Source organism: Arvicanthis niloticus, chromosome 6, assembly GCF_011762505.2.
Source record: "Arvicanthis niloticus isolate mArvNil1 chromosome 6, mArvNil1.pat.X, whole genome shotgun sequence".
Taxonomy (NCBI): Eukaryota; Metazoa; Chordata; class Mammalia; order Rodentia; family Muridae; genus Arvicanthis; species Arvicanthis niloticus.
The window spans coordinates 52,311,371-52,325,077 of record NC_047663.1 but is presented as its reverse complement, the minus strand read 5'-3'; the positions used below and the strand labels follow the sequence as shown (position 1 = coordinate 52,325,077).

At 48.4% G+C, this 13,707-nt stretch overlaps 1 protein-coding gene across 6 annotated transcripts in view; it reads right to left on the bottom strand.

Annotated features, from left to right (window-relative positions):
- The window catches only part of Dnah2 (dynein axonemal heavy chain 2), a 121,417-nt gene that overhangs the window by 29,931 nt on the left and 77,779 nt on the right, over positions 1-13,707 (bottom strand). For all 6 annotated transcript variants that reach the window (XR_013111242.1, XM_076936524.1, XM_076936526.1 and 3 more), the window contains exons 43-58: positions 13,487-13,623; positions 11,975-12,112; positions 11,734-11,892; positions 8,037-8,189; positions 7,754-7,845; positions 7,255-7,453; positions 6,901-7,125; positions 6,059-6,163; positions 4,485-4,673; positions 3,215-3,300; positions 2,947-3,077; positions 2,663-2,812; positions 2,045-2,212; positions 1,653-1,813; positions 1,257-1,396; positions 28-160 (exon numbers count right to left, since the gene is read on the bottom strand). Coding sequence is in view for 5 of the 6 variants with exons in the window: in XM_076936524.1 (XP_076792639.1) it covers positions 28-160; positions 1,257-1,396; positions 1,653-1,813; positions 2,045-2,212; positions 2,663-2,812; positions 2,947-3,077; positions 3,215-3,300; positions 4,485-4,673; positions 6,059-6,163; positions 6,901-7,125; positions 7,255-7,453; positions 7,754-7,845; positions 8,037-8,189; positions 11,734-11,892; positions 11,975-12,112; positions 13,487-13,623 (2,366 nt within the window). In the remaining variant the exon portion in view is untranslated. The remainder of the gene's footprint in view (positions 1-27; positions 161-1,256; positions 1,397-1,652; positions 1,814-2,044; positions 2,213-2,662; positions 2,813-2,946; positions 3,078-3,214; positions 3,301-4,484; positions 4,674-6,058; positions 6,164-6,900; positions 7,126-7,254; positions 7,454-7,753; positions 7,846-8,036; positions 8,190-11,733; positions 11,893-11,974; positions 12,113-13,486; positions 13,624-13,707) is intronic.

Here is a 13,707-nt window from a genome sequence, read left to right as displayed (position 1 = left end):
TGTGGGTGTGTCAGGAGAAAGGCTCACATTCTCCTGTGTTCCCAAGTCCACTCCTATAATGTACTTCTCAGCCACCTCTAGCAAGGCCTCTCGGGGCCACTCTGAGAACCAGTTGATGGTTGTACAGTTTACTAAGGCTGGATACTGGCGAATCCAATTCCTAGGGAGAAGTCAAGGGGAGTTAAGGCTACTCACAATGCCCTTGGCCTGCTGACCCATGGCCACCCACTTTGCAGTAACCCAAGGGCCCAGTCCTCCTCTTCCTATCGGCTTCTCAGGACTTACCTCCTCAGAGATGGATAATTCAGTGTAACATTAAGAAATGGTCTCAGGTCAAAAAGGCCCAGATCCACATTTTCTAGATGTCGATCTGGAGCAAGTAGTAGCTAGCATGCTCAAACATCAGTTTCCTCATCTCTAGGAGATTAGCAGTATATACTAAGGTTTTGGGGACTTCGGGGAGGTAACCCAAGAGAAATGCGTGGCACGGCACCTGGCCTGCGATAAGTAAAATATACTCTATGCCATAAATTAAAACCACAAGCAAAACGGTAGCCCATTTTGCCTCTTCATACAGATGTTCTGCCTGCTTCCTACATTTATTTTGGTTAGGTTTTTCTTTAAGACAGGGTATCACATATACAGATATTACACGTAGTCACCCTGGCTACCTTCGTGCTTGCTATGTAGCCTGGGCTGGTCTCAAATTTGCACCAGTCCTCTTGCTTTGGCCATCTAAAATCCTGAGGTCATAGGTATGCACTGCTACAGTCAACCTCTTCCTCCCAGTTTCCATTGTCCTGAAATATCTAGTCATACTGAAAATGAGTAAAAAATTGGTTTTGGTGTATACATACTGTGAATTCTATTCATCCTTTAAAAAGAAAAAGAAAAACTTGTCATATGCTACAGTATGGATGAACCTTGAGGACATCATAGGGTGAAATAAGTGAGTCACAAAAGGACACATACTGCACCATTCCCATATACACGGTCACCAAAGACCATAAGATTCAAAGAGATGGGAAGTAGGAAGGTCATTTCTGGAAGCTGCGGGAGGGGAGTTGTTTTTTACTGGGAAAAGACTTTGACTCTGGGAAAAGGAAAAGGCTCTGGTGGGTTGTTCCAGAACAATGTGGGGAACACCCCTAAACTGTGGAGGGAGTTACATGGGACTCTCTAACTTCCAAAAAATACAGAAAGCCAAAAGCCAAGGGGGAAGCCTGTGGGGAGCAGGTCAACTCAGGAAGCGTCACCTGAAGGGGTCTCCCACGGGACTTAAGCAGAGCACAATGTGCAAGTTGTTCCGCACGCGCTCGATGAGGTATGCGAAGAGGCTGTCCGAGGATTCCGGGATCTGTTCTGCCCGGGCCTGGTCTATGATTTGGTTCTGGATCTGTTCAGAAATCACACTGAATCAGAGGACTGAAGTTCTCACAGCAGTGTGAGCCAGACGGCAGACTGCAGTGGGATTTAAAGCAACCCTGCCCTGTGAGGCCTCTGGGGATGACTGATGAGAAACAGGCCTTCAGCCTCACAAGGACTGATCTGGGAGGTTGGGGATGCTACAGAAACAGATGTGGAATCTGTGCGATTCTGGTGGTTTGTTAGGAAAGCCAAAGAACCAAGTCAGTACCGAAGGAATTGTGTACCTCTTCAAACTCATCAGACTTGTAGAGATTGGGGACTTCGCCTGAGCTAAGGATATTGTTGATGTCTTCGAGGAAGGACTCGTCGGCTATTTGGGTGTCCACAAAAAGGAAAGACGTGGCCTGGAGTTCTACCCCTGCCTGGCGATACAGGCGCTTGATATCTGGCCAGCCAAGTGAAGGGTGAAGGAAAAGACTTACTTCAGACTCCCCATCCGGAGCCTCTGAGCTGGAGGACCCTCCCACAAGCACTCCCAGCACACAAAGGCCAGGGCCATCTCACCACTGGGCATGGCACAACTCAAGGGCTTATCTTTCATTCTAAAGTCTCAAACACCCCCGCACCCCCCCACCCCACCCCCCCCACCCCCGTTTAAGAGCCCAGCCGTACATACCTTCTCGGAACTCTTGTTTGCGGTAGTGCTTGGTAACCTCAATCTGGAACGTGTTGTACTCGCAGATGGAAGATGCCAAGCGGGCCAGACTCTGCCTCCCGCTGCCCCCAATCCCCACCAGTAGCATGTTGCCTCGGGGCTGTCCGATCACACGCACGATCCGGGTGACTGGGGAGCGGGGTGAGGGTAACGCACTAGGTGAGCAAATCCAAGCAATTTCCAGGCCCTGGGTTGGGGATCAAAACCCCTGAGGCTGAATTAGAGAAGTCAAGAAGTAAGAGTGGAAAGGGTGGTGGCTCTGATGGCAATTCAGCATTTAACCTTCCCCTTGCTCATTTAACACTCTTGTGGATAAGTGGGATACTGCAGGCCTGTAATCCCAGGGAGAGGGCGAGTGTCACAAGTTCAAGACCAGCTTACTCTAACCAGCGATTTGCAAGCCTGCCAGGGCTACACAGCAGGACCCTGTCTCACATCAAAAATGAATAAATAAATAAACCACATTGGTGCAAGAATATGGTTGGACCAGAAGAACAACGTCTAGAACTTGATTTGGGAGTGGCCTTTGAGGGGAAGCTGTGTTTGGAACATAGAAGGCCGGAGGCGGCCCGCACTCACTGTGTTCAATGGCCTCTCGGAAGAGCACCAGCTGCATTGGCACGACGGAAGGAGACAGATTGTACTCATTCAGGGCTGTCTCCATGGCTGTCTTCAGTACTGTCAGGTCCACCAGGTCTTCATAGACCTTGGGCTCCTTCAGGAAGTCCCCTAGGCCACAGGAGAAGGCCATCAGCATCCCCAATGCCTGGCCCTTCCCAGAGGTCCCAGAGGGCCATTAGCCATGCCCCGACCTTCTAACCCCAACCTCCTAAGGCCCAAAGGCATCCCAGTTCCTGGCTCACCAAAGATGGGAGGGCGTTTGTTGGGACAGAGATGATGAAACGTGAGGTCAAAGAAGGTACCGAGTTTGTCACTTAAGATGCCCATAAAGGCTTCCATGTCTGCTGTATCAACCAGTCTGTCAGAGAAGACTCTGTTGGGAAATAGTTGGGGAGGATGTCAGGAAGAGAACAGTCTTGGGGAAGTGAAGTCAAGCCAGAGGTGAAGGCTGGGGTTGGGATCAAGGCTGGAGGTGGGGTATAGTCTGGCCAGGACACGCAGACTTGTCACCTGAAACACTCATGAATCCAGAGTCTGGTGATGCTGGCTTTGGTATCATGGAAGTCCTTGTTGGCTCTAAGCATGCCCTGGAAGACCTGGGAAGTTGAAGCAATCATTGAAGAAGAGGGAGGAAAGAGATCGTTCACAGAAGATCCGAAGGCAAGAACAGAGTGCAGGCCACTTCAGGACAGGGGCGACTTTAGACATGTGCTTTACTGTGCAGTACTATTTTTATCTCCTTAAAGATTAAAAAATATGTATATGTATGTGTATTTGTGTATTATGTGTACGTATGAACATCTGTGTGGGTGTGACACATGTGCAGGAGCCAACAAAGGCCAGAGTTGAAGTTAGCAGTGGTTTGTGAATTGCTGGAGAGCAAATTCAAGCCTCTACAGGAGCAGAACCACATGCCTTCATCCCAGCACCCAGGAGGCAGGAGCAAGTGGATCACTGCGCTATGCATTTGGGACCAGCCTGGTCTACATGGAAAGTTCCAGTCAGAGCTACACATTGAGATTCTGTCCCAAACACAAACACCAACAAAAACCGCAAACAAACAGAAGAGCAATCCTAGCCCCTTGCTATGGAATAATTCTTCTTGTTCTTCTTGTTCTTCCTCCTCTTCCTCCTTTTTATTTTTTAAAAAGATTTATTTATTTATTTCATGTATATGAATATACTGTCGATCTCTTCAGACACACCAGAAGAGGGCATTGGATTCCATTACAGATGGTTGTGAGCCACCATGTGGTTGCTGGGAATTGAACTCAAGACCTCTGGAAGAGCAGTCAGTGCTCTTAACCTCTGAGCCATCTCTTCAGCCCTATTCTTTTGGGTTTATTTTATTCATATGAATGCTTTGCTTGTATGTATGTCAGTGCACCACACACATGCCTGGTGCCTGAGGAGGTGGTGAGCCTCCACATAGGTCCTGGTCCTTCACAAGAACACGTGCTCTTAACCACGGAGCCAACTCTCCAGCTGCTCTTCCTCTTTTTAAAAGAGTTATTTTTATTTTATAAGTATGAGTCTTACATGTATGTCTGTGTACTACCTGTGTGCAGTTGAAAAATTGGAGTCACACACAGTTGTGTGTCACATACCATAGTGCTGGGAACCGAACCCAGGTCCCGCATAAGAGTAGCCAGTGCTGTTAACCGCTGAGCCATTTCTCTAGCCCCACTATGGAGCTCCCAAGGCTTATTTTAAGAGGAAGGAAATGCTGAGGAGGCTGAGCCTGAGCGAGGTCAAAGCAGGGGCTCAGGCCAGTGCTTACCTTGGAGATATCTCGGAGGTTGAAGAGGTAGTGGATCTTGGCTGGCGTGGGAAGGAAGCGTTGTACCACCGTATTGTAAACATCCAGGGTAGCCTCTGTCACCACGTTCCCAATGGGCTTTACCTCTTCTTCAAAGTCCTGAAGCTTCTGGTTGATCATGGTGCCAAATATGCGGATGATCTGGGATTCCTAGAAAGAAGTCTCAGACTCACTTCCTAGGTTCCTGGGCCTGCAGCCAGCCAGGCCCAGGACCAGGATGAGGCAGAAGAAGAGCTGACCTCATGAGCAGAACTGAAGAGGCATCAAATTAATAAATAAATACATCTCTAATTAAGAGAAATTATGTTTTTATATAATCCTTAAGAAATGAAAAAAAATGCAAACTATAATAAACACAAACATTCTAAATAAAGACAGGTGGGTGCCGCTGGCCCCTTCCTTTATCTCAGCCTTCACTATGGCTCTGTAATGCACTGTATTGATCTTATATATAACATTTGGGTATCCTGTTCATCAAGAACTTTTTACATTCATTTTACTTTTTAAAGTTAATTTTATTTCTATGTATATGGCCATGAGTGTGCCACAGTACACTGTGGAGATCACAGGACCAATCTGGGGAAGAGGCCTCTCTCCTTCAACCCACGAGGGTCCAAGGACTTGTGCCTTTACCTCCTTCACATGGAATTTAATCTAAAGAAAATATTAAAGAGTCAAGTGCAGCCGGGCAGTGGTGGTGCACGCCTTTAATCCCAGCACTTGGGAGGGAGAGGCAGGTGGATGTCTGAGTTCGAGGCCAGCCTGGTCTATCTACAGAGTGAGTTCCAGGACAGCCAGGACTACACAGGGAAACCCTGTCTTGAAAAACAAACAGAGAGAGAGAGAGACAGAGAGAGAGAGAGAGAGAGAGAGAGAGAGAGAGAGAGAGAGAGAAGTGTAAGCCAGGTGTAGCTTTTAATCCCGGCATTCGGGAGGCCAGCCTGGTCTACAAAGTGAGTTCCAGGACATCCAGAGCTACACAAAGAAACCTTGATCCCAAAAAACAGAAAAAGAGGGCCAAGTGTGTAGTGATATACACCTGAAAACCAGGCATTTGGGAAGCTGAGGTAGGCAGGGTTTAATGCCATTCTGGACTACATTTAGCAAGATCTTGTCTCAAAAACAAAAACAAAAACAAAACAAAAAAGAATATTTCTCCTGACAGTGTTTTATTTGGCATTGAGTTTTAGTTCCCTTAAACTAGTATTCATCTCCTCCTAACCCTGGCACTGGTTTTGGCTGTCAGCTTTGTAAGGTCCACCTCCCTGAGTTTATATCAACCCCAGGAATTCTCTATGTGGCCTCAGAGACCGCAGGCTCCACATTCCAGAGTCAGCAGGCCAAGCCTGAAAATCCTGCAGCTGTCCTAGCTCAGATGCTGAGGGCTTCTGCAGAGCGTCCTACCTCTTCGTTTCACAGCTCTCAGTACGCAGCTCTGCTGGAGGCTCAGCCCCCTGGCTTGATCAGTCCCTCATTCTAAGGGGCAGGAATGGTTTTACCCAGTTCAATCCCTTCCACAACCCCCAAGGCCTCACAGTGGGAAAGGTCATGTTGATGATGTTGAAACGACTCTGCAGCCTCGGGGAGATAACAGTCCGTCCGCCCCCTGGGGGGCCCATGGCAGCCATCAGGAACATGTCCTAGAGAGCAAACACAAAGAAGACGGGAGAGACAGGTAGGCTGGTGAGAGACAGACAAAGTAATGGTGCTTTTTGAGAGCTAGGCCAGAGGACTCTGAATGTTTCCAGTAAAAATGGTACATGTTGGAGGGGCTAGATGCTTCAGTTAGCCTGGTGTGAGCCGTTACACATTATACTGCACATGTTAAAACATTATGCTGGCTGTTCATGGTAGTGCATGCCTTGTGAGGTCAAGAGATTAGCCTGATCTACATAGCCAAGTCCCAGGATAGCCAAAACTACTATATAGGAAGACCCTGGGGGTGGGGTGGGGAGAGACAGAGGGGGAGGGAGGGAGGGAGGGAGAGAGAGAGAGAGAGAGAGAGAGAGAGAGAGAGAGAGAGAGAGAGAAGGAAGCTGGGAGGATGGAGTTAGGAGTTGGCTCTGAGGGCTTTGCAGATGTGTGTGTGTGTGTATGTTTGTGTGTGTTGTGGTGTGTGTGTGGTGTGTGTGTGAGCTGAGGAGATCTGGAAGCAAGGTGACATGAAGAGTAAGACTCCAGTCACCAAGTATAGACAGGCTCAGTGAGGAAACAATGGGGTCAGTAACTTGGGAGCCGGATCTATGGGTCCTCAGAAAGGAGCAGAGCACTTTTGTGTAGGAGCAATATACAGCTGTAAGACTGTGTGGCCCGGGGGTCTAGTGGAGGAGGGACTGAGCCCACCTGCCACAGGTGAGAACAGCCCTGGGATGCTTACTCGAATATGCTTGATGCTCTGCTTTATACGATCATACCAGAAGCCATAGTCGATCCAGAGGCGTATCAGCTCCAGGGGTGGCTGGGACCCAAACATGTCCTTAGCAGGCATGTTTAGGTCATCCATAAAGGTGATCATGCTTTTGCCCCCAAACGGCACATACACACCCTTGGTTCGCTTCTCCACTCTGCTCTCAATGATGCTCTGCACGTTGTTCGATGTGGTCTGGTGGGAAAGCACATGATAGATGTAAGGGGCCCCCGAGAGAAATATGGGGCGAGCAGAGCACTTGAGTTCCAGGTGAGAGCAGATGGCAGGGAACTGGTGGTCCGAGCCCCCCTCCCTTCGATGTACCTGTGCAGACATGTTGACAACGAGCACTGACCACTGGCTGGAGGGCAAGGACTGGAGAACACTCTGGGCTATGGAGGTCTTTCCAGTTCCCACAGGACCCACCAGTAAGACAGGATTCTGGTTGGCCACCAAGGTGCTCACTAAGTAGTTGTATCGCACAGTATCAACAGTGGGTACCATGATCTTATAGAAGGGGGCACTAGGGAAGAAAGAAACCCTGTCTCAAAGACCGTTGGCCTGGCCCAGTACAGCCCTCACTTCCTTCTTCCTCTTAGGATTTATCTTTTTCTGGTGTTACCAGGTCTAGTCACCAACCCAGCCTTCTGGGTCCCGGGAGTGTGGCATTCTCCTTGAAGACCCTGTCCCCAGTCCCCTACATCCAACTTCCTAAACCTCGTCATCTCTTCCTGGAATCGGCTTTTTCCTCTTTAGCTCACCCTGATTTCTGGCCCACCACTCTCGCCATATTGGCCTGCTCCCACCTGGACCCTGCTCTCACTTGGGAGGATAACGCCAGCTCTTGGGGAGCTTCTCCTCAAATGATGTCCAAGTCCGCATCTTGGGGTTCACGTAGTATTCATACACTGTGTCCTAAGAAAAAGTATGTGAGTTGGGTCATCAGACATTCCTCCAGCTCTTCCCAGCCAGAGGTGGGGCTCACAGACTGATGGGCAAAGAGGGTGGCAGCAAGATGTTAGGTCAGGTGGAGTCTGAGGGCCAGAGGTGCCCTGCGAGTCCCGCAGGAACTGGAGATACAAGACAGCTACTGTAAAGGCCCTGACCTTATTGGGAAAGGAGCCCTCGATTTCCCGAAGGTAACTGTCAATCTTCTTACGTCCATCCTCATCCACAGAGGCACACACAGACCAGATCATGCTGAACACAAACGTCATCTCCACCATAATGGCGTAGTTTTCAATGTCGGCTGGGTTCACCTGGGTAGAGAAGAGAAGAGAAGAGGTTCAGGAGTTCAGAGTGGAGAATTGGCCTTAGGATAATCTTCATTCCTCAAGATACAGGAGCCACACCTATAAGGGATGGAAGGATCTACTTTAGTAGTTACCAAGAAGGCAGAGAGCCTACCTTCTTCTTCTACCTGGTTCTATGTGGGAAGTTCATCTACAACTTCCTTACAGATCTTAAACAACTTTGGGATTCACTGCAGTTGCTCCCAGCTGCCTCTAGGCTAAGTCATAACACAACTGTCATCTGGCCATTCCAGGCTAACCCTGGAGGAGCACTGGAGGAGTGTTCAAGGAGACAGGCATGTGGTCGCCTATATGTAACTGCAAAAAAAATAAAAATAAAAAAATAAAATGGAGATGACCTAAACATCTACCAGTAGAGGAAGGGAAAGTAAAATGTAGAATTTACCATGGAATAGTACACTATAGCTGCAGTCCGCCACAGCTGCAGTCCGCCACAGCTGCAGTCCGCCACAGCTGCAGTCCGCCACAGCTGCAGTCCGCCACAGCTGCAGTCCGCCACAGCTGCAGTCCGCCACAGCTGCAGTCCGCCACAGCTGCAGTCCGCCACAGCTGCAGTCCGCCACAGCTGCAGTCCGCCACAGCTGCAGTCCGCCACAGCTGCAGTCCGCCACAGCTGCAGTCCGCCACAGCTGCAGTCCGCCACAGCTGCAGTCCGCCACAGCTGCAGTCCGCCACAGCTGCAGTCTGCCACAGCTGCAGTCCGCCACAGCTGCAGTCTGCCACAGTTATAGTCCGCCACAGCTACAGTACACAACGGCTAAAGCAGTGGCATGTGTCAGCTAAAGCAATGGTATGTGTCTGCACATGGCAATACAACTCAATGTCATAGTTTTGTTTTGACAAGTATGTTGCCTATAACATGATCCATTTTTTAGATTTGTTTGTTTGTTTGTTTGTTTGTTTTGTTTTTGAGATAAGGTCTCTTTGTATAGCCCTGGCTGTCCTGGAACTTGCTATGTAGAGCAAGCAAGCTGGTCTCAAACTCACAGACACCTGTGTCTGCCTCCTGTGTGCTAAGACAAAAGGCATGCACCTTCATGCAATACCACAATCTCTTCCTAAACACGACAGTACCTATAAATATCTGTGGGGTTTTATGTCAACAAGCATTTTTGTTTAGTGTGGTTTGGTTTTGTTTTTGGTTTTTTTGTTTGTTTGTTTTTTTTAAGACAAGGTCTCATTGTATAGCCCTGGCTGGCCTGGAACTCCCTATGTAGACCCAGATGGTTATAAAACTCACAGAGATCCACTTGCCTCTGCCTCCCAAGCACTGGAATTAAGGTGTGTGCCACCATCTCTAGCTGAGTACTTTAAGGGACCTAGAATTATACAAACAAGCACACTTCAGTAGTTACTTCTGTGGAGGGGACAGAAACCAAGATCAGGAAGGGGGAGAGAAACAAGCAGGCTAGAAGAGCCTGCTGTGTTGGCTCAGGCCTGCAATCCCAGCACTGAGAAGGCAAAATGATCACAAGTTCAAGGCCCCCACAGCCAGATCCTGTCTAAAAAAAAAAGGGAGAAAGTAATATCTAATTAAAAATAAATACATTCAATGATTACTTATACAATTACAAATGTACTTTTGGAGTCTGGGAGTGCAGCTCAGTAGTAAATACTTGTTTCAAGCCCATGAGAACCACATTCAGATGCCCAGCACCCATATGAATGCCAGGTGGGTGCTGCAGCCCATTAATAATCCTAGCCCTTAAAGCGGGGAGGAGGCTGCCCAGGCAAACTGGCCAGCTAGATGAGTTGAATGGAAAGACCTTATTTACCTAATTAATTTTTTTCAAAGTAGAGATGGAATGAGGAAGACACTTGACATCAACCTTTGGCCTCTCCACAAATCACACACACACACACACACACACACACACACACACACACACACACACGTGTGAGTTTGCACAAAACAACGAAGGAGCCAAGATGGCTCAGTTGATAACTCGCCGCACAGGCTCCCCTGGGAAACAACCCACCAACTCAGCATCCCTCTGACATCTCTGACATATCACAGGGGCACAGCCGCAGGCAGAGTTGAGGAATTCTTGGTAACAGATTCTGGATAAGGATGCTTATAACTTCAGATAAACCTCGGCAAGCGGCAAGCATGTTTGCAGTCATGGCGCTTGGGAGGCTGAGGTAAGAGGCTTGTCATAGTTCGAGGCTAGCCAGGAATGCACAGAAAGTATAAAGACAGGATTATAGGATTCTGTCCAACCCAGAATGATAGAGTCAGCCTTATAGCAACCCTAATCATCAAAATATAGGCAGGAGAGAGAGTATGTTGAGAATCTCTTGTTGGTTAGATGAGCCAGGGCTTTGGTAGCAACAACCAGGGCTCTCCTCTGAGGCCTGAGAGTGCTAGCACGTCCCCCAGGAGCCTGCTGCAGCCAGTAGGTCCCTGCTTCCCACAACCATGTGTGAGCAGAATGCAGTGATAAAAAATGTAAACGTGTTGGAAGAGATGCAACAGGGCTACTCAGGCATTGGTCAGGGAGAGGGAATACTGCCACCCACACTCTTTCTTTCTTTCTTTCTTTTTTTCTTTCTTTCTCTGTTGTTGCTTATATTTTGATTTCTCAAGGCAGGGTTTCTCTGTGTAGCCCTGGCTGTCCTGGAACTCACTCAGTAGACCAGGCTGGCCTCGAACTCAAGAGATCTGCCTGTCCCTTCCTCCTGAGTGCTGGGATTAAATTAAAGGCATTTCTGAGCACACCCAGCTCACTTTTCTTTTGTAAGAGGTTTTTGGTCTTTTGTTTTAAGGCAGGGTCTCGCTGTGTTAGTTCATGCTGTCCTTGAACTCAATATACAAGGCAAGCTGGCGGGGGACTCAGGCTCTTCCTACCTGGGCTTCTTCAGTGCTGTGATTACAGGTGTGTGCCACCATTCCTGGCCCTAATGAATAACTTACACTGTCAGAGATCTTTCCTGCTGCACATTATATATTAATAGTTTTGTTACCTGGTAACATCATTAAAAATAATGCAAAAACATTTCTAAGGCAATGATTTAATCTCAAGAAAAAAAAAAAACCACACAACAAATTTTAGTTATTTTAATTATAAACCGAACAAAAATTTTCTGAAATATCAATTCATCTGAAAATTTTCTAGAACTTCTCATCCAATGGTATCCATGGTATGTGTAGGAAACTATGACCCTTTTGGGCTGTTCACCTCCTCCTGACCCCACCTTCCTTCTTTCTTTTCTTTCTGCCCTGCAATTATGAGGCAGGTCCTTTGCCACTGAGCTACACAGACTACTTGCTACATTTAATTCAAAATTCCTAGTCTGGACTTTCAGCTCAGGCAAGCATCCAAGCAGGTGTATCTATTCCTGCTTACACATGCCCCTCCCCCCACTTCCATGATCCCTGCTGATGTCTCTCCTCTAAGTTTCTGTTTCAAGCTGTGCCCACACTGAAGGTGTGTGAGTGGGTTGTGAGCCATTCCCTCTGCCTTTGCCCTGGGCTGGCTCGTCTCCTTACCCCATTCTCTGGTGTAGCCAGGACTGTGTAGAGCTTACAGAGCGAGATGATCCCACTGTACTCGGGGACAGGTACCAGCTCGTTGCAGTTATCCTTTTTGAAGTTCAGTATCTTGTTGATGAACTTCTCAAACATGCGTTGAAGGGGCTCTATTTCCGTCTAGGTGTGGACGAGAAGCAATGATCTGTCTATGGTATTGCTATGGGCCACCCTAGTCATATTTCCTCAGTTCCCTTTTTACCTTTGGCCTCTTGTCCAGCCATGACTGAACGTAAGGCTTCCAGCCCAGGTCCACGTAGTCAGTGTAGACCATCCCGCAGCGGGACACCGTGGCTGGGGAGGCCACAGCTAAGTTCTCCACTTCAAACAAGAGAGATACCTAAGGATGCAGAATCTTGTCAGTATGTCATCATCAGCACCTTATCCACAGTAATGAAATGAAAACACCCAGAACTCACGACTTGGGGGTACTCGTACCACGTAAAGAGAAGAAGAATGACTGAGGTTTATAAATGGCTTGCTTTCTGTGGTGGTCTGAATGAGAATAGCCCCCATGGGCTCATATATTTGAATGCTTGGCTAGCAGAGAGTGGCACTGCTTGAGAAGGATTAGGAGGTGTGGCCTCACTGAAGTAGATGTGACTTCAGAGGGAGTGTGTCACGGGAGTGGGCTTTGAGGTTTTGAGAGCCCACACCAGGCCCAGTCTCTCTGCCTTCAGATCAAGACGAACCACTCCTGGCTCCAGCTCCAGTGCCTGCCTACCAATTACCATGATCTACCGTGATGATTACCGACTAAATTTCTGAAACTGTAAGTGAGCCCCCAGTTAAGTGCTTTTCCTTATAGTAGTTGCCTGAGTCATAGTATCTGTTCACAGCAATAGCATAGTGACTAAGACACTTTCTAAGAGAAATCAGAGCTCATTCACATTTATCTTTAGGAAAAAAATCAGTCTCTGGGTTGCAGAGTGAAGAAAAGAGTGGGTGGCATATGCCTCTAATCACAGTGTTTGAGCCCTAGGGGCAGGGCCAGGAGATCAGAAATCAGGGTTATTCTTTACTACCTAGGCCAGCCTGGCCTACATGAGATACTACCTAAAATGAAAGAAAGAGAGGGAGAGGAAGGAGAGAGGGGGAGAGAGGTTAAAATTAAGAAAAAAGGTGGACATGACACCCCAGGAGATATTAACCTTGGTGCATGATATGAAGGCCACCCGTCACAAGCCAGTGGGTATGAAGCTGAGCACAACCTAGGTCTATACAGTGATTTCTAGACCCTAAGTTCTTTTTTGTTTTTGTTTTGTTTTGTTTTGGTTTTGGTTTTGGTTTTTCGAGACAGGGTTTCTTTGTATAGCCCTGGCTGTCCTGGAACTCACTCTGTAGACCAGGCTGGCCTCAAACTCAGAAATCCGCCTGCCTCTGCCTCCCAAGTACTGGGAGCCACCACTGCCCGGCGACCCTAAATTCTTTACTGTACAATTGTTCCGTGGTAGCAATGGCCCCCTGCCTCTCGTGCTGGAGATGGGACCCAGAGGCAGAGGCCTGAGTGGGCCCTCCACTGAGTCCACCTTCAACCTTTTGCATCTTGCTTCCATTGAAGATTTCCCTGGATCCAGATCCTCCTCTCTGTTCGCTCTCTCGGATAAGTCACTCTCAGTAGCCAGCCTCCACCTCAGCTTCCTCCCACCCCTCCCCCTCCCCAACCGCAGCAGTTCGCCCCAGGGCCTGGGATCCCTCCGCGTGGCAGCAGCACCTGCTCGGGCATTGCAATGCGCTCTCCGTTGATGAGGGTCAGTACTTTGTTGTCATCCATGACGGAGTTCATGCTCTCGATCCACAGCGTATCCACGGGGCCATCAAAAAGGATCCATTTCTCGTCCGGCTTCTCATCTTAGTGGCAGACAGATAATACGGAAACCAAGAGGCTTCCCCCCCCCCCCCAGTCCCCCATGCTTCCTTGTCTTACGGCATTCC